The sequence below is a fragment of the Hydractinia symbiolongicarpus genome, chromosome 9, assembly GCF_029227915.1.
Source record: "Hydractinia symbiolongicarpus strain clone_291-10 chromosome 9, HSymV2.1, whole genome shotgun sequence".
NCBI classification, from domain to species: Eukaryota; Metazoa; Cnidaria; class Hydrozoa; order Anthoathecata; family Hydractiniidae; genus Hydractinia; species Hydractinia symbiolongicarpus.
The window spans coordinates 16154550-16174386 of NC_079883.1; the positions used below are offsets into that span (position 1 = coordinate 16154550).

General features: G+C 34.1%; 1 protein-coding gene across 1 annotated transcript in view; it reads right to left on the bottom strand.

The window, feature by feature from the left end:
- Positions 1–12321, bottom strand: part of LOC130657480 (uncharacterized) — an 83199-nt gene extending 70878 nt beyond the window's left edge. The window contains exons 1-5 of the mRNA XM_057460464.1: positions 12235–12321; positions 11692–11710; positions 5280–5459; positions 4620–5018; positions 2429–2650 (exon numbers count right to left, since the gene is read on the bottom strand). Of these exons, the coding sequence (XP_057316447.1) occupies positions 2429–2650; positions 4620–5018; positions 5280–5459; positions 11692–11710; positions 12235–12273 (859 nt within the window). The 5' untranslated portion in view covers positions 12274–12321. The remainder of the gene's footprint in view (positions 1–2428; positions 2651–4619; positions 5019–5279; positions 5460–11691; positions 11711–12234) is intronic.
- Positions 12322–19837: the final 7516 nt, after the last annotated feature.

The following is a 19837-nucleotide window of genomic DNA, read 5'->3' on the forward strand; positions in this document are numbered from 1 at the left end:
AACAACGGCCAGGAAGATTAAAGAAACCATCAACAGTGTAGAACGTAACAAACACATAAACAGCATCTCGTATGAACTTCCTGAGATTTGGTTACCAGCCCTACAGAAGAAGTAGTTACCTACATCCAGGTCCGAAAATGTTAATCACCGTAATTAACTGTAATTATCAGCTCGTTTCTGATTGGTTAAATTTTATGAATTTCGATCCTCTGCAATTATATAAATACATGCGCAACATCATTTTACATTGCCCGATAATGGGGGAAGGATCTCCCGAAACGTCGCCTACTAAACTATCATGTTCAAGAAATGATAAGCTTTCCACAGTAATATTAGAGTTGAAAAAACTAATAGGGAAATTATCTTTTACGACTCAAGCGGTTCTCCCAAAAAAAACAGGATAAGGTAAAAATAGCCAAATAAATATGGAATTTCCTTTTTTCAAAGAAATGATTGCTGTAGAATATCTTCCTAGCCAATTGAATGTGGTAGCGGACTGGGAGTCTCGAAATAAGACAACGACCAGAGATAGATCTATTTGCTTCCCGTCTGAATCATCAGTTAGAATGGTACATATCGTGGCGACCAGACTCAAATAGTATGGGAATAGATGCACTTCAACAGGCGTGGGGGGGATCTGTACGGTTATGCATTCCCTCCATTTTTTCTGATAACCAAAAGTTCTCAGGAAAGTGGTTCAGGAAGGGTCAGTTCTGCTTTTGATAACACCAACTTGACAAAGTCAGCCATGGTATTCAATTCTGTTGGAAATGTCGATTCAGAATTCAGTGCTCCTGCCTATGCATTCCCAAGCTTTAACAAATGCTCAGGGACAAATACACCCACTAGTGAGACAAAACCAACTAAGGATAGCGGCTTGGACTGTTTCAGGCAACGCCTGGCTTTAGAGGAATTATCAGAGCAAGCTACAGCTCTTATCACAAACTCCAGGCGCAGAGGCTCAATTTCTATTTATCAATCGGCTTGGAGAAAGTGGACTAGCTGGTGTATGCAACAACAGGCTGATCCTGTTCGATGTGATGTAAATGTAATTGCCAACTACTTAGCAATGCTATTCCACAAAGGTTTTAAATATAGCACAATAAATGGTCACAGGTTTTCTATTTCGGCTTATCATAATTCTATAAATTCTGTTAATGTAGGTGAACACCCTAGGATTTGTTCACTTATGACAGGTGTATTCAATTTGAGACCAAACAAACCTCGATTTACATTTAGTTGGGACGTGCAAGTAGTTATTGATTATTTTAATTTTATCAAATAATGACGGTTTATCTATAAAAATTCTGTTTCACAAATTAGCAATATTGTTAGCACTAACATCTACATTAAGGGGATCTGAAATTTGTTACTTAAGCATGAATCACATGGTTAGGTCTCAGGATAGTTACGTTTTTACGTTTGATAAATTAACTAAAACCAGGAAAACAGGCTCTTCTCCTCCTAGCATAGAGTTTAAAGATTTTTCCAACAACTCCAAATTGTGTGCTGTGGACACAATTGATTGTTACATCAGAAGAACTAAGGAGTGGCGAATTGGTGACAAACAATCTCAGCTACTCTTGAGTACTTTACGTCCCCACCATGCAGTTGTACCATCTACTGTGGCAGGTTGGATCAAGTCAATCTTGAATGACGCAGGGATTAATACTAATTCGTTCTTCGCGACTCCGCAAGGTCTGCTTCTACTTCTAAAGCCAAATTTATGGGTCTTTCAACCTCGGATATTTAAAGCGGGGCCGTTGGCCTGGAAGGACAACTTGGCAAAAGCATTACCAAAAAACTATTCAGCCTGTGTCGCAAGTATTTCAAAAGGCAATATGTGGCGCTTCGAACGGAGGACATGTGTGGTCTGTAGGGCCGCGCATATTCTAGCGCTATAGGGTTGATGACTCAGCATTATATCAACGGAAATCTTATGAAATAAAATTACTAAATTACGTAAGGCTGCAAAGTGGCCGCAATGTAATTTGGATTTTATCAATAAAATTGTAGTACGACATAGTATGTAGTACGCTGTCCCACCCGTTCCCTACCCAGTGTTTATTTGATGTATATAAACAGTGTTTTTCCATTATTATAGCACCAAGAAGAAATCTGGTGGTTACGGCTATCGAGGTGGATACGGAGGTTCATACCGTGGTTCGAACTAATGTTGGTTTTCTCTCTGGTCTCTTACTTATTCTAGCGCTATAGGGTTGCTGACTCAGCATTATATCGTACTTCAATTTTACTCATAAAATCCAAATTACATTGCGGCCGCTTTGCGGCCTTACGTAATTTAGTTTGAGTGGAAACCCGCCTTTAAGGTACCCTATATTTACCTGCATACAATACAATTTAATTTTGCTTATTAATTTTATAACAACACTTTTTCCAAAAAAAAATAACTGACTTAATCAAATACCTGATTTAACACACTTTGGTCTTTCACAAGAGCAATTTGATCCAGGAACAGAAATTTGTTCTGGGACAGCTTGATACCCAACATCACAAGATATAAATATTGGTGGACATAGAGACACGCAATAATAATCACCACCTTTTTTACACTCACATTCTCGTGTACAGTCCCCAGAAATAAATTTCTGGCCAGTTTGATACGTTTCACCAGAGAAAGTACATTCAGCTAAATAAAGATATTGATAACCCTTTAACAATGACTATCATTTGGTAAAGTTTTCTCAATCCATGATTAGCTAATCTACACGAAATATATGCTATAATTTTACTTTAGACCGAGAAAGCTGATTGGTTGAAATTGGCTGAAATAGCGTGTAAAAAGCTGATATTTTTTTCCTGATTGGTTAAAAACTCACTGATAAAAATTAATATTTTATTGAAAAACGAGAAATTGTCGGTAAATTTGTTCTTATAATATAAATTATTTTTAGGAAACAAACTAATAATCAATCATTGATATTCACAGTTCAATTATTTTTTTGTTCCAACTTTTATCTCTTTAATAATAGCCGTATTCCGTCTGTCTGTCTCTGCGCAGACCCCCGCTGAGTTAGAAAGATGTGTCCGTCTGTCCTTGACAGGCGAAGTAAATGGGTTTATTTTTCTTTGATGTAGCCGAAAGGTGCATGTCTAAAATGCTAATCGACTAATTAGACGTCGCGACGTCAATAACACTAATATCTTATATTAAATTAATGAAGGAATTATGCTGACGTCAGCAATGGCCCGTGAAAACCCCAAAATATTTTTTTAGAAATTTGTATGCATGTTCCTTTCAACGTAAAGATCGTGAAACGCTGATCAAGAAAATGTATAAGATCACGTACTTTTGACAAACAGTTGCAGAGATATTAGGGTTTGAATGTTTTTTGATGACGACATCAACCCATCCATTCTGGTCCCTAGTTACCCACGCGGTGAAAAAACATTGACGTCACGACCCCGTTTCCAAGTTAATTGGCCTCAAAGTTTTAAGTGCACTGTAATGGCTTGACGTTAATATTATTTTAATGTTGAAGTTTCGTAAATTACAGAACAATTTTATGGGTGATGTTTTAAAGACTCTGTCAATGAAAATAGTAAAGAATATAATCCACTTTGCAAAAGTCACAGACAGACAGAACTGGCGTATTATTATATAGACTAGTCGTTAGCCTGTGGAAAAGCTACCATTTTGCGTGACACACAGACGGACGGACAGACGTATACGGGCATTATAATATAGATAATCGATGGCCCGGAGAAAAATCCACGGGTCCGCCCATCCTTTTTATACCACTTAAGTGCGTCTCGCGTTTGGCTTACCCCAGTCTCGAAACGCCAGGGTAACTCAAAGTCAAGGTGTGACCTGACGTTGAACACTCTGTGGAACGCCTAATAAGAGCCGTAAGCTGTGCCACACGATCAGGTGGAGCGCTTTAGTACAGGTATACAGTATGTCGTAAATTAAGTGAAGCGCATACACCATTATAGTCTTGTGACTGTAACATATTTTTCAAAAAATATTTCCGCAACGATAGCCGAAATAAAACACAGTTTACAAACCACAGTACGTACCCCATCATAGCAAAAGCAATCAGTCAATATTATTTTATTTTGCAGAATAAGTTTTTGTGAAAGTTAAAAAATTTATCGTGACACTGGGCTAAGCGCTTACTACAGTTAAACCATGTTGCACAGGCATATAGGAATAATACGCCTTTGAAAAAAATTTCTCAGACTCTGTTTAAAAAAACACAACAGGGCTGATCAGTTAGTCCAGTTAAACATTGTTGCACATCCGTACAGACGTGATTACCGAGAAGGTTTAAAAATGAATTGTCACATTGGGTTGAACCCTTTACCAAACACAACAGTCAAACAGTGTGTGTGTAAAAACCAAGTCTAGTAAAATGTTTTTTATTTACCTCAATGGTACTAATCTTCGCGGGTAGATATTTTGGATGATAAAAAAAAAAAACTTTTCTCGGCATTAATTTTTGCGAATGGCGTGCAAATAATATCGAATGTATTCAAAATAAAAACTTATTCCATGAAACACAGGATACTTTGAATGATATCCTGACGATTTTAGCGACAGCGATTACTTACTATTATTATAATTAAAAATGCTAAAAAAAATGTTTTTTATGTACCTGTGTCTTTCAATGGTTTTGGTGGGTTCTTTCCGTAGTATTCCATCTTAATACCGGAAACTTCTTTTCGCCTTTGGTTTGACACAATAGCAAATTCGTTACTATATGTTTGCTTGTAATCGCCATCTCGAATCCATTCATTTCCTGCTTTACACCACCCGACATTCAAAGTAGCTTGAATATTGAAAATTCCAGGTTTCGTTTTCCCAGGTAATATCAGTTTATATGAGATTTCGTTGTTTTTAATCACCGGATTATGCATTTTTGCAATGTCTAATTTTGGATTATCACAGGTGAAACATTGAATAGATTTCTGAACAAAAACAACCAGACAAGAACCTGTTGGTAATGGAGTTTGAATGTAGTTTGGTAGAACTACCTTGCCTGTCACTGGAATATCTATAGTAAAAAAAAGAATAAAAAATCCATGAAAGGTTTTCTTTCTATTGATATTTATATTGACATTTTATTGATATTTTCAACAAGGTTCAGCAAAGGTATTTTGACCTAGCTACCTACTTAAGGTCCACGTTAATTGTGTAGTATTGGATTTAAAAATAACTTTAATAACCAAACCAAAATTTATTAAAAAAAAATTTATAAAAAATAATTTTCCGAAGTTATAGGATAAAATATTCAAGACCAATTTTTATTTTCTACCATTGCAGTCAAAATCACAACATGTTCCTTCTCGTTTCACAGCTTGAGCGCAGGAAGGTGGTCTACACATAATTGCAGCACAAACCACACCGTCCTCTGTGCATTCACAGGTCACACATGGATCGCTCGGTTTTTTCCATCTGTCTTTGCTCTTGTACGTAACACCATCATCTTGACAATCTAGATAAAATACAATTATAATATATATACTCAGCGAAGAGAAAGTTCTATCTGCATACTTAAAAAATTTAGAAATAAATATAATCAAAGATAAAGTCCGTCTTGGCAGATATTTGCGTCATTGCGGAATACCTTCAATATTCAATATCTATTTTTGCGTGATTTTTTTCACGCAAGTGTGACGTAAGGTTAAAATTTTTAAAATAACTTGATAATCAAGATTTTTCAACCTGTAAAATACGAAGCGATGGCGAAGAAGAAATACACTATAAGTGTTCTTACCAACGAACTATTAACAAACAAAAGAACAACCCTTAAAAAACGGAATAAATTTAGAAAAATAAAAAGCCATCATTTCCCCCACAAAATTTACGAAATATTAAAGGGCCTAACGAAACGGCTGTTGGTATTCAACTTTAGTGACTGATACAAAAGTCAAGCTTATAGCGGTGGAAAAAAAACAAAAACAACAACTTAAATCATCTTAAATATAATATTGGGTATCCAAATATAACTGAAAATGACACAAAAGTTCCCTACATATATTGGATATCCATAATTTATTCGATAGAAGCACTTACCTTGCCTTTAACTCAAGTTTTCACCTTGACTTTTGAGTGGTTATTACGTGCCTATCCTTCGGAATGTGCGGGGATTAAACTTATTAAATCGTTTTATAGCCCCTTTAAGATTTGATGACTACGCAAAAACTAGTTCTCCCAAAAATTAATTTGTTTTTGAGTTTTTAAATTTTCCTTTAACTTAAAAATTGTTATCAGATTAAAATTAATAATTTCCTGACATTGAGATTTATATAAGATTTTTGTGAATCAACTGCTAAACAAAGAAAATATTGATTTCATATGAATGCATGGAGGATACTAGTACTGCTTAAATTTAAATAAGTTTTTAATATTTTAAAAGTAAAAGTAAATATGAGGCATCAGTATAAATATACACTTCTTTTATAAGACAAACATTAGTCAGTTAAAATAACTGACAATCATCCTAATGTCACCAAACCGAACTATACTTTAACCCTATTAGAGATATATATGTGTAGGTTTTCGGAGAACCTCTGTTCACTCACTCCTCCAAGGGTCTCCAATGCAAATTCCCCGCCCCCTCGCCCTGATTTGATAGTTATTTTAGTCAGTGAACGAACGTGAACGATGTCCTCTAAGGGTTGATAGTGTTGATTCCCCGCCTCATCCGTCCTCATTTAATGATTGTTTTAGTCTTGTGAACGAATGTTAACCCCTGGAGGCAAACTGTTAACATCGGTGAATCACCATTATCCGACAGTATCCGACAGTCTCCGCGGGTGCGCAAAACCTTCACAGATATCCGAGAGAATGTGAAGGTATTCTGGGACAATTGTCTATTTCTGTCCGAGTTGAAATGTCTTGATCAAGAAAATTTTTAATAAATAAAATGATTTTTTTTTATAAATACAATTGCACAACTCATCGGGGATTATCCCTGGCTGATCAGGTATGTTCAGGATAAATTAAAGACACAGGAATTGTGCAATAAAGCAGTTGAAGGTAATATTTATATGATTGAGTATGTCCCAGAACTTTCCAAGACGCAGGAAATGTGTAACAATGTGGTTGAAGAGGATCCCTATATGATCGATCATGTTCCAGATAAATTCAAGACGGAGGACATGTGCAATGAAGCAGTCGAGGAGGATCCCAGCCTACTCATTCATGTTCCTAATCAATCCAAGACGCAGGAAATGTATAACAAAGCAGTTGAGGAGGATCCCGGGGCGCTCGGATATGTTTCGGAGCATCTCATGACTTAGGACATGTGCAACCGGGCCGTTGAGCTGTATCCTTATGTGCTCGATTATGTTCCGGAACATCTCAAGACGCAGTGGATCCCAGACTGGTTTGTTACTCGGGATATATGTAGGAAGGTTGGGGTTGAATCTGAATTGTTCGATGTCTATCGCCAGCGTAAAGCCCAGAAGGTTCAAATTAAGAAAGAGCTGCTTCCGACAACATGGCATCCAGTTCGATATTTGGATTGGTGCACGCCGGAGGACGAAAAGCAAGTGATTTCCAAATTATTGGAGCCCTAATTCAAAAAAAAAATTATTGATAAAAAATCTTATGATAAAAAGGAAAATGAGTTGGTTTCAAAATATTCCAGATCAATTCAAGACCCAGGAAATGTGGTTCCCAGTGTTCTAAAAACACAGGAAATGTGCCATAGGGCAGCCGAAAAGAAACCCCTTATCATCAAGTATATTCCGGATCGAGGAAAGGATATGTGCATGAAAGCCGTTGCAGAGGATCCCCATATTGTAACATATATTCCAGATAATTTCCTGTGCACGAGAGCCGTTGCATATTGGTGGATGATGTATTGAAAAAAAAAAGCTCAAGTTGATATTTTTAAAATGGCTACGGGTCCTATATAATGAATGTGTATCAACTATAAATGATAATTCGAAATGTTCGAAAATGCAGTAGTCATGATATCTATGGCTGGCGTTGGTATCTCTCTACCACTTATAGCTGTGGCCCTAGTGTAAGAATCGTCGAAGGAGAAGGAGAATGATAGATCAATTAAAGATTTGGAGGGTCGTGTTCGTGATTTAGAATAAAGCAGGATTTTATGTATCGTTAGAAACATAAAATAAAACGATGAAAGAACAGTGCGATGATTGTGAATGTGTACTTGATGAGTATGATAAGTGCATATGTGGTAGAAAAAGTTGTGGTGAAAGGTAAAATATTATGTTGGCATTGTTATCATGAATATACGTTGTATAACGGTGGTTTTTCTAAATGTTTGACCAAGTTGATAACAACTATATGAAATAAAATGAACGTACTTCGAAAAGAAGCAAAATTAATTTTCATAGGAAAAAGATACCCGAGGAATCTTGTGAGTGTACGGCCATCTTAAATATAGGAAGTATTTATAGGCAAGGGTACAACTATTACATCCAAACTTATTTGGAAAAATGCAAATATAAAGAGGTTGAACGGTATGGCACTAATTATTTGAGTGAATCTGAGGATGATGATGACGACGAGATCTTTACTGTGTTTAAATGGTTTTATATATTTGATAAAAACTATACGAATAAATGAACGTACTTCGAAAAGAAGCTAAATTACCGCATGTTCTTTATTATTCTACACTAAATAAGGACGATCTTCCTATGGCAATCCGCAAAGCTAAGTACAAGGATATTTCAACGCAAACAGACGGTCCTTATTGCAAACCTTGTGTTGAAATTGCATATGAAAAAAATCTTGAAAAATATTTGCAAGATCTCGCTAAAAATCGCGAAGTATAAATACTGGTGATGTGATCGGTTGCGAGATCGATTATGCAAGCAGCATGTAGTTTTGTAGAAATATATTTTCCTATAAAACTTATACCAGACTATATCAAATAGCGCCGGCATACTGTACAGATTGAAATTTTTTTAAAAATTTATCCTTTCCTTCCCGTCTACCTTTTGCAAGTACGCTCTTGTTCATTGATATTATTAACGATACGTTGAATTCATAGTCACTGATAACGTCGTCGCTGATTGCTTTCGAAATGAGATCAATGACTGAATTCAATTTTGATTCAGCAAGCAGTTTAATACTTTCATGTTTTTGTGATTTCGCGCTTAATCTTTTTGAAGCATTCCTTAGGTCGGCCTGCCCGATTTTCATAACTATTGCAATGCCTCCCATGGCAATGCATAGGGGAGCCCCAAATCCTGTTGCTAATGATCCAATTCCAATCCCTGTAGTGATGACATTGACACTTAATAGTCCATGATCACAGTAGCGAACCCAAGTGCCATGCATCACGAGTCCATCCCGCTCTTTGAATTCCTTTCGAAAGTACTGTTCGATTTCCTCAATCCTTTTTAACCTCTGGTGTTGATTTTCATTGTACTACAGTGCGATTGGTGCTAATGTAGGATATAATTTCATACTATCATTCATACTCTTTTATTTATTTATTCTATGGGAAACTGCATTATGATTCCTGTAAAAGCTACATTTTTTTCCTGATAATATTGATCGGTAAGCAGGAACTCGAGCTTTTCCGTTGACCCATTCAAAGGAAGAAAGACTGGTGTGTCAAATTTCCAGGTTAGCATGTCCCCCAAGAGTTTAACTCTTTAGTGGGTAGTATCGCTAGAATATTTGATTTTTTACCATTAACCAAGCAATCATCCTCATCTAACTGAGAGCAGACAAAACTTTGATAAACTCTGATAAACATTGGTCTTGTAGTATGCATCATAATCCTCCGTCGTATAGTACTTTACACCGGGCGGCCCAGATAAACCAATGAGTTTTCGAAGTTTTTGATCAATGCTAACTTTAAATCCATCCTTTACACCAAGTCAGCAGTATCCATTATTCAATACAAATATCTCTACCTTTCCATTAGCTTGTTTGTTGATTATAGCTGCCAGATCCTCGATTTTATACAATCCAGATAACGATCCAAATCCGGGGTGCCCACTTTCCAAATATTAAAATCATTATCATTACCAAGATTAAGCCAGCCGCCTCGAATAATGATCGATTTTAAAGTGATCCTCGTGTCCTGCCCTAGGCGATCATCAAATTTTGTAGGGTTGTTGATATCAGTGATAAAGAGTTGTTTCATCTTTTCTTTGTACGAACAAACGATAAATATTTATTCATACAACCCCAAAGCAAGATACAAATCAAACAGGGGAGAATGGCCTCTGGGTATCACGAATTTAGAACATCAGGATATATATATCGACAGAGGGTCATATTCCTATAGTATTCCCCGAGTTTAGCAAGTATCCCATAAAAATTCCAACAACTTACCTTAATGATCCCGTTCGGGTTGGGTAGCCTAGAATAACGAGTTAAACCACGGCTCTTTGCAATTGCATGTAATTCTTTAACAGTTCTTGTATTCATCTTTATTATAGAATTTTTGGTTGGATTTTTAAAATCTCCGGACAAATTTGAGACATTCATTTTTTTTATAAATTATTTTTGATCAATACATTTTCACACCTCTGTGGCGTTTCTAATAATGAGATTAGATCAGCCTTGACTAGCCTAGAATAACAAGTCAGGCCACGGCTCTTTGCCATTGCACGTAATTCTTTACCGGTTCTTGTATTCACCTTATAAAAATTTTCTTGATCAAGACATTTCAACTCGGACAGAAATTTACAGTTGTCCCAGAATATCGTCACATTCTCTCGGATATCGTTAAAGGTTTTCCGCACCCGCGGAGACTGTCGGATACTGTCGGATAATGGTGATTCACCGATGTTAATAATTTGCCTCCAGAGGTTAACATTCGTTCACAAGACTAAAACAATCACTAAATGAGGAGGGAGAAGGCGGGGAATCAACACTAACAACCCTTGGAGGACATCGTTCACGCTCGTTCACAGAATAAAATAACCATCAAGTCAGGGCGAGGGGCGGGGAGTTTGCATTGGAGACCCTTGGAGTGAGTGAACAGGGGTTGTCCCAAAATCTACAAATATATATCCCTCTATTCGGTATTTCAAACATATTCTGCCCTCCTCCCATCTTTCCCCAGTCCCTCCATAATTTTTTTAGGGCTTTTTAAAATCGAATCGAATTTGGCACACATAGTACGTCAAGAAGCAAACAAAGTGGCACCAATAATTTTTGCCCATGTCATGCCTTCTCTTGTGTCGCCATCAGAAGCCTAAAATTTGTCTAAAATAACACTATCTGTTTGAAGTTCAATTACCTTATTTCCAGAACGAATTTTCACATTCTATTTAATGCTTCTCAGAGCCAAATAAAAGTTATTTTTACATATTTCCGGTTTTTTTCAGATCAATTTCCTATTACTTTCTTAAGATATCCCTCTCTAAGACCTTTCATTTCTATTACATAACAACAAAGATTTTGGAAAAAAGAATTTTAATTTTAAATTTCATTAAAATGGAGATTTTGCCATTTTTAGGTTCGATGTATTTTAAATAATTAAATGTTTATTTTATAATTTTTGGATCTAAAAATAGAGAAAAGTGAGATTTACCTCCGACAATGCTCCGACAAGTCTTGTTGTTAAAATTCAGTTTTTAAACTGCCAGGGTGCTTAATTTTCTGCTTTTTTGTTCAGCAGAATAGATTATTCTTAAAGATTTATCATGCATTGCAATTTGTGGTGTTTGCAATGAATGGAGCAAGGTGCCTTTTACTAAATGAAAGATAAGATATATTCGTACCTGCATACACGCCAACAACCTAAAATGAAATCAGACTGTGTTATTGATTACTTTTCCACAAAGAGAACATAGAGAAAGAAATATAGATTATTTTTTTAAAAAAAATCTAATTAAACTCTTTTGTGATATACAAGTCTAAAATTTTAATAAATTTATAAACAATTTATTAGCCTGTGCATATAAATGGTCATAATTGATTATCACAGCAAGCACATTGTTCGATTGCTAGCATTTGGGAAATTTTTGTGTTCTGAAACTTCTACACTTTTTTTGAAGTTGACTTGACTTGTTTTAAAATTCTTTAAAAATAAACAATTTAGCTCATATTAGTTTTGCTGACTTAGCAAACAATATCTAAATAATTTTTGCAGCGTGCAAAGTAGTTAAACAATGATTGATGTGAAATTTAAAATATCAGTTCTTGATAAAAAAGAATGTGTATGAAGTTGTCCGTCATTGGCCAATGCTCATATTTAAAAATTTTGGAATAAAAAATGAATATACCAATAAAGATGTAAACAAATAATCACATATAATACTTACTATCCATAGGAAGAGAGTTGTAATGAAAAGAAAGTTCATCCCTTTAAATATTCAACATCAATATTCGTTGCACAAGGTGTTTCTGTTTAGACAACTAATAAGAATTTATAGGTGAACGATGTTATAGAGAAATAGAAGCTAAATACAACATTGTGATTAATTATATAACACTTTTTGTGACGACAGTAATATGCCGCCTTGGAAATTGAATAAATTAAATATAGGAAGCTTATGAGTTTTATAATTTTCTGTTCCTTCAAAACAAAGCAGGTTTATTATTACCATGTTTAAAATGCGCGTTAAAGGTTACAAGTGTATGGTGCCCCATAGCTGTCACCTTGTTGTTGTATCCTAAATTCAATTCGGCTCAAAGAATCAAAATAAATTGAATTTCGTTTTGAAAAGATTTTTAGACGAATAAAAGATTTTGTTGTTGTCCTGTTTTATATGCATGACTCAACAACAGATTTTGCGATTGTTATTAAAGTGTAAAGTTAAAGTTCTCACTATGGCTTAACAATAATGTTTGTAAATTTTATTTAAATATTTTTAGGTCATACTAATAATTGAAGTAATTCATATTTTACCATTCCCGAGCAAATATCTATATTATCTCTTTATTAATAGCCGTATTTTTGTCTGTGTGTCCGCAAAAGCCGGGTCCCGTTGCGGAAAAACGAAATTTCTAAAATGCGCACCAATACACCACGACTATCTATATTATAATAGCCGTCGTCTGTCTGTCTCTGCGCAGACCCCCCGCTGAGTTAGAAAATGATGTTACGGAAACACGAATATCAAATGCGATATATTTTTATCCACTTTGTTGCGACGGGTAAATATAAAGGACGGGCAAACCCGTGGATTTTTTTATAATAATAGCCGTCGTCTGTCTGTCTCTGCGCAAGATGGCACCTCAAGTAGCGAGACACACGAAAAGCGGTATACGGGCTAACGACTAGTCTCTTTAATAATAGCCATATTTTGTCTGTCTGTCTGCGAGAAAAACGTCGTATTACGGAAACACGAAATGCATGATATAAAATCCACGGGGTCGCCCGTCCGGGCGACCCCGTGGATTTTTCCACGGGTAACCGGCTAGTCTCTATAATAATAGCCGTCGTCTGTCTGTCTCTGCGCAGACCCCCGCCAAGTTAGAAAATGATGTTACGGAAACACGAATATTGCTGCGACGGGTAAATATAAAGGACGGGCAAACCCGTGGATTTTTCCACGGCTAATGACTAGTCTCTTTAATAATAGCTGTAGTCCGTCTGTCTGTTTGTGAGCAAGAAAAAAGTTGTGTTACGGACACACGAATTGGTTTCGCACAGCTCAAACTTTACGCTATTAAAAATTTTTATTTTTATTTTGTCTTTTGCGTGGTTTCATGAAAGTTTAATTTTAAAAGTTTCTTATACAAAAGTCAATTAACTTTTATTGTTCAATTAACTTTTATTGTTCCTTTAATGCAGTTTCTTTGTTATAAGTACACGGTCAAAGTTGCGGACGCATAACATTGCGTTGTCTATTTCATTAATAAAGATTTAATTATTCGCGCCTTTTTTAAGAAATTAACATAAATATGATGAGAAGAACTGTAAATTTTGGGGCGTTTTTGTAAGTGGATTTTTTGTTTGTGGACAATTTTATTTTTGGTCCGCCCTTCGATTAAAATTTTCCAAACAAATTAATAAAAAAATATTTATATTTACTCGGTATAAATTCAAATTTTTTCCTTCGTGAATTTTGTTTGATCTTACCATACATACACTGAAACTAAGTGTCTTAATTTTCTGCTGAAATTTTTTTTATTATTATTATCTTTATTTTATTTATCTCTAAGAGCGTAAGAAAGTGTCAAATTTAAATTTTTGAAAACTACTTACAGCTTTTTGTTCTAACTCAGATCTGGCTGTAAAAATGCGCTCATTATCGTTACATATATGTCCTTTACGAGAAAGCGACGTGACCCTACTACTGTTTTCTTTTCGTGAATTTTGTTAAGCTTAAAAAGTCGATTGGGCTAATGCTTGAACCTAATGTCAGCCTAAATCTTTTGATAAATTAGGTTCTGACAAAAACAAAAACATGTAGTTTTTAATGTTTAAGCGCCCATAGGTAGATTATTTTAGGGGCCATATGACTACCATAGAGTAACTTTATACCAGGTTAAAAAGCGGTTCGCGGAATACCGATGCAAGAAGTATGTATGACTAGTGAATTTCCGTGGATGTTTTCACGGGAAAGCGACTAGTCTCTGTTATAATACCCGTATACGTCTGTCCGTCACACAAAAATGGTACCCCAAGTAGCGAGACGCGCTAAAGAGACGGTATGAAAAGACTGTGTGAACCCGTGGATTTTTCCACGGGCCACCGACTAGTAAAGATGAAAATTAATAGTTCTGATGAGAAATTAGATGTCATGTTTGTAACAATTCTTATGCTGCGTAACCAAAGAAAGAAATTTTCAAAGTTTTATAAAGGATATACCCACGAACAAAAGAATTTGGGTCAGAAGTATTTTCCCGGAAAATAATACCGTTTAGCATTTTTTACCACCCCCAACCTTGTAACGCATCATGTATTTATTTTCTATAGTACCAAAAACCTTCATGTAACAGATAATCAGGCAAACTAATGCTCTAATATGGAAAAAAAAGATATAACAGGGCCATTTATTTAGCACACAGGATGACGTTTTTGGTAGTTTTATGAAGTCCAGAGGTAAGAAACAAATTTAAGATGTACACCCTAAATATTCGTAACAGCTCCTAACAAAAATGATCATATCCCCCCTCCCCTTCCTCAGGCGTTACGTAATTATTAAATGATCCCTTTACTCCACTATGGATAAGCAAATAAAGCACCAAATGCAAAATTACTTTGTGCACTCTCTGTGCAATGTAGTATTTGTTTGAATCGATCGATGCAACTAAAATTAGGACATTGCATAATCTTCGTCGATCGACGTCGACATGGAGGTCGAATTCGAAAGTAGGATTGCTTTCGATTTTTTTGTCGATCGATTAAAATTTATCCAATGAGATTGATTTAAACCCACGTGATGTAAACAAATCGACGAAGAAATGAACATTTACCGAGAAGCAGAAAAAAGAGAAAAATGGGTAAAAAAAATTCAAACAAACGAAAATTTAATTGCATATTTGATGCAGCAACAACAAACATTATTTAACACGAGCAACCGTTAAAAGATACATTACTGATAAGTGATTATTCGCAGATGAATGTTGAGGAATAAGTTTTTATTTTTAGTGACATTTTAGAAGAATATTTAAATATATTTTTGTTTATCGTATATATATTTCATAAGTACCTGGTCAATATCATTATTTTATATCAAATTTGTGTTATTGTTTTGAAATAAGTTTGAATAAGTAGCCATCGATCGAAGCATGGTCGAATGTAAATGGAAGCAATTTTCATAAAAACGATCATCGATCGATTCGATCGCATTCGTTTGAGTGGAAACCCGCCTTAAGAAAGAATAGTTTGATTCGCAAGAAAGTATCTATATAATATAGAACTAGTGTAAATTAACTGATCACTCCGGCCCCAACAAATACTTCTTAAAGGAAAGGCAAACAAAAAATTAGTTTGTAATAGCTATAAAATAGCTAAAAAATTTTAATTGATAAAAAATCCTAAAATCTACTGAGATAACTACTATAATAACAAATAAATAACTGTATTTCACAACTAAGTATCTATATATCTTCCTAGCAACATTCTACAGAATATTCATGGCTGTCCAGGGTGAACAAAAGTAGGCTTTTGAACTTTTTGAAACATAGGATAAGACATAGCTCTCATGACCAACAAAAATAGTTTTTTATGTTTTGAGTCCCTTTTCCACAACATACTTCGTGCATAATAAAAGAGGTAACACCCTAGAACAAGCTAAGAACAACCTGGAACAACATAAAAACAAGCTAGAACAACCTAAGAATAAGCTAGAACAACCTGGAATGGGCAAAACAACCAGAGAACATAATAAAGATAAGCTTAATCTATCTGAAGCTGAAAGATGTCAGGCTAGTCCGCGTTTTGTCATGCTGCAAGACTTAAATTCGGACAATTCCCAATGCGTGTTTTGTGAGCGATTGAGGTCATAAGACTGCGTGTGCAATAAACAAACTTTAAGCCTGAGAAGCGTCGTAATTTTCACATCTGCTGAATAGCGAAGAAATACGTAAGTTGGAACGTTGAGGTAGGCAAGGGTCTTTGTGTGTTTCTTCCACAACAAATTTAAACGATCTCCCAAGTTTTGAAAAGCCAGAAGGCAGCGATTAATAGCCTGGAATGACAGGATCAGTTTTGACTGAAAATATTCGTAATAGCCACGTGGCAGAAATTTGCTTTTGGTTGAATGATACGTGCGACCACCAGAACGATTGCACCTACATCAATACGATGTGTCTTTATCCATCCCGTTGGTTGGATGCTACCAAAATGCGATTTTTCTAAGAACTATTGTAAGACAGTTGAGGTTTTGTGGATCCAAATGTAAAAACAACGACAGAAGTTTTGTAGGTAATGTTTAAAAAGTTAATGCATTTACAGACTTTAAAAAAGACTTTAATATAAATATAGCCTTAGACAAAAGTTTTCACGATTTTGCGATTTTTCAAATCCTTTTTCAAAAAAAACATTTTGTATGCTTTTTGTTACTTATCTTGTTTTAAATAATGTACTTATTAACAATCTAAAATTCTTAAAATCGCGAAAAAATTATTAAAATTAAAGACTTAAATTAAAAACAAAAATCTCTGCCTTTAAGGTAATCTTGTTGGCCAAATGGAAGCCTTCTACTAGAACACAACACGTAACAAAAAAAGCTGCAGTTATTTTTTCCTTCCTTCCATTCATTTACCATTACGAAAGAACGAAGTCGGTTTCCTTGATGTAACGAACTGTATATATATATTATCGTCGTAAGACGGCGGTTTACATAAAATGCTAAAATTTAATATCTCGGGAAAAAATCTTGAATAAAGAAATGCAATAACTAGCTATTTTCCTAGCTAAATGTTTTTAACTAAAATGATTTGTTTCCATCTTTAATCACGTGACGCCATAAACTATTTTTAAACCAATAAGAATAGTGGGTGAAAATTGCCCTTATTTGATTTATGTAACGTTATTGATAGTTAAAGATTTGTTCCCCCATCTGGCCTGCAAATTATTATGTAAATTTTAAATATGGTTGAGCTATGCGTTGTAAACTGAAGGTAAAAGTGAAACTTCTTTTTAACCAATTGGCGCTAAATTCGGTATGTTAAGTGAGTTAAGAGCCGTCGTGTTGGGATAACATAAATATATAATGTATATTTACAAAATATATAAATGCTTCGAATATCGCAATTAGCTAGTGTAACGACTACCCGAAATACTACCCCATTGGGGTACCCCATCTTTTCAATTAACTCCCCGTTTAGCAAATATTATATTAGCCGATATTCAATTATAAATAATTTAGCTCTCACAAAGATGTAAACAAAATTGATATTTATAACAGACTTAATTTATCTCCTGGGTCTATGTTGTCGTTCTGCAAAGTTTTTAGGCGAAGATTCACTGTTTTCTTGTATTATAACATTGCTACTCTTGTCATGATAGGTGTTAAATCGAAAAATAGTAAGGATGTTTTTATGGGGCAGAGTAAACCAATCCGTCTGGTCTTCAAAATCAACACTGGCATCATGAATAGCCGTTCGCCTCTCCTTTTACAAATAGGTGATCAGGTGTTTGTGCGTAGCGTGTTCTACTCCGCCTCGCTGCCGTAAATGTATTGTTTTTTTCTTAGCAACAATTGCAACCAAAACTAGAGTTTAGTGATAATGGGAAGAAACGTGCCTGGAAAATATTTAGCCAAATGAAAAGGTTAAAAGTATGTTAAAAAATATCCATGTTAATCCTTTTTAATTATAGATTGGTTTTGAAGAAACTGTTCTAGTAGCAAATTGTAAAAAATATTATCCTCATAACCAAATAAATAGTGCCTGTATACCTTTTGTTACTATTGGTGGTACGTGATAGTGTCATCATGCGTAATGACATGGGAAAGCAATTTTCCTTCTATAATATTTTCAGGAAATATTAAGGAAGTAATATTTTGTACGAAATAATAATAAAAATATTAATAATAATAATAATAATAATATTAATAATAATAATAATAATAATAATAATAATAATAATAATAATAATAATAATAATAATAATAATAATAATAATAATAATAATAATAATAATAATAATAATAATAATAATAATAATAATAATAATAATAATAATAATAATAATAATAATAATAATAATAATAATAATAATAATAATAATAATAATAATAATAATAATAATAATAATAATAATAATAATAATAATAATAATAATAATAATAATAATAATAATAATAATAATAATAATAATAATAATAATAATAATAATAATAATAATAATAATAATAATAATAATAATAATAATAATAATAATAATAATAATAATAATAATAATAATAATAATAATAATAATAATAATAATAATAAAAGTAGTGAAAATAAAATACTTTTCCCAGGACATCCTGTAGAATACTTTCATAACAAGAATATAAGAAAACGTTGTTTGTTATAAAAATAGACAAAACTTGAACTGAAAAAGTTTTAAAATTAGAAAAAAGTTTGTTTTATTTGACACGTATTAAAAAACCTTCACATCTTGTTAATAAGGTTCTTATATTAAAATTATTTGGATAAGAAATCAAAACAGTCGAATTCATTCAAAGATAAACTCATGAATTATGTAATACATTTGTATAAAAATTAGTAACTGCCGTCAAATTCTTTGGCAAACAAACACACCAGGGTTTAAAGTGTAAGCGTTTATGATAAACTACCAAGGTATGTGAACATATTAGGTTGTCACAAATCAACAGTTGATGAAATTCAGCAACCATTTTTGAGCACAACCAGTAGATAAATTTTCATTGTTAAATATTGGTCTCTGTAAAACCAGAAACCTTATAAACGATATTAAGAACCTAAAACTTCTATGCAAATAAAATATTACTACTTCTTATTAGGGATGGCTAACAAATCAAAAGTGTGCGCTAGACGTCAATTTAACGTTCAGATTTCCCCACCTTCCCCTGTCTGCCAAAATGTCAAAATAAAAAAATGTAATTTTTAAGTATTGCCAATTTTCGATATCACAGGTACTGACACATACGCTCCTGTACCACCATTATTTCGCTGCTGGCCATTTAGCGCGAATGATCAGGGTCATTCATGTATTAATAATTCAAAATATATATTTCTTCGGTTCACAAAAAACATGTAAAAATTTTGTTAAAAAAAGCAACAGTAAAAACTGTAAAAACAAACACACAAGTCTATGTGATAAAATTCGTTCTTCTGCTGATAGCACAAGGGGCGGTTTACTTTATGCTTCATCTTGAACCTTTTTCCGATGCCCCCGTGTGGTAGTTTATGCACAAAGCTATCATCACGCACGAAGTATATATTGGATAATAGAATCTACACTATTTATAAGCAAGATATATGCTACATCGAGAACAGCCC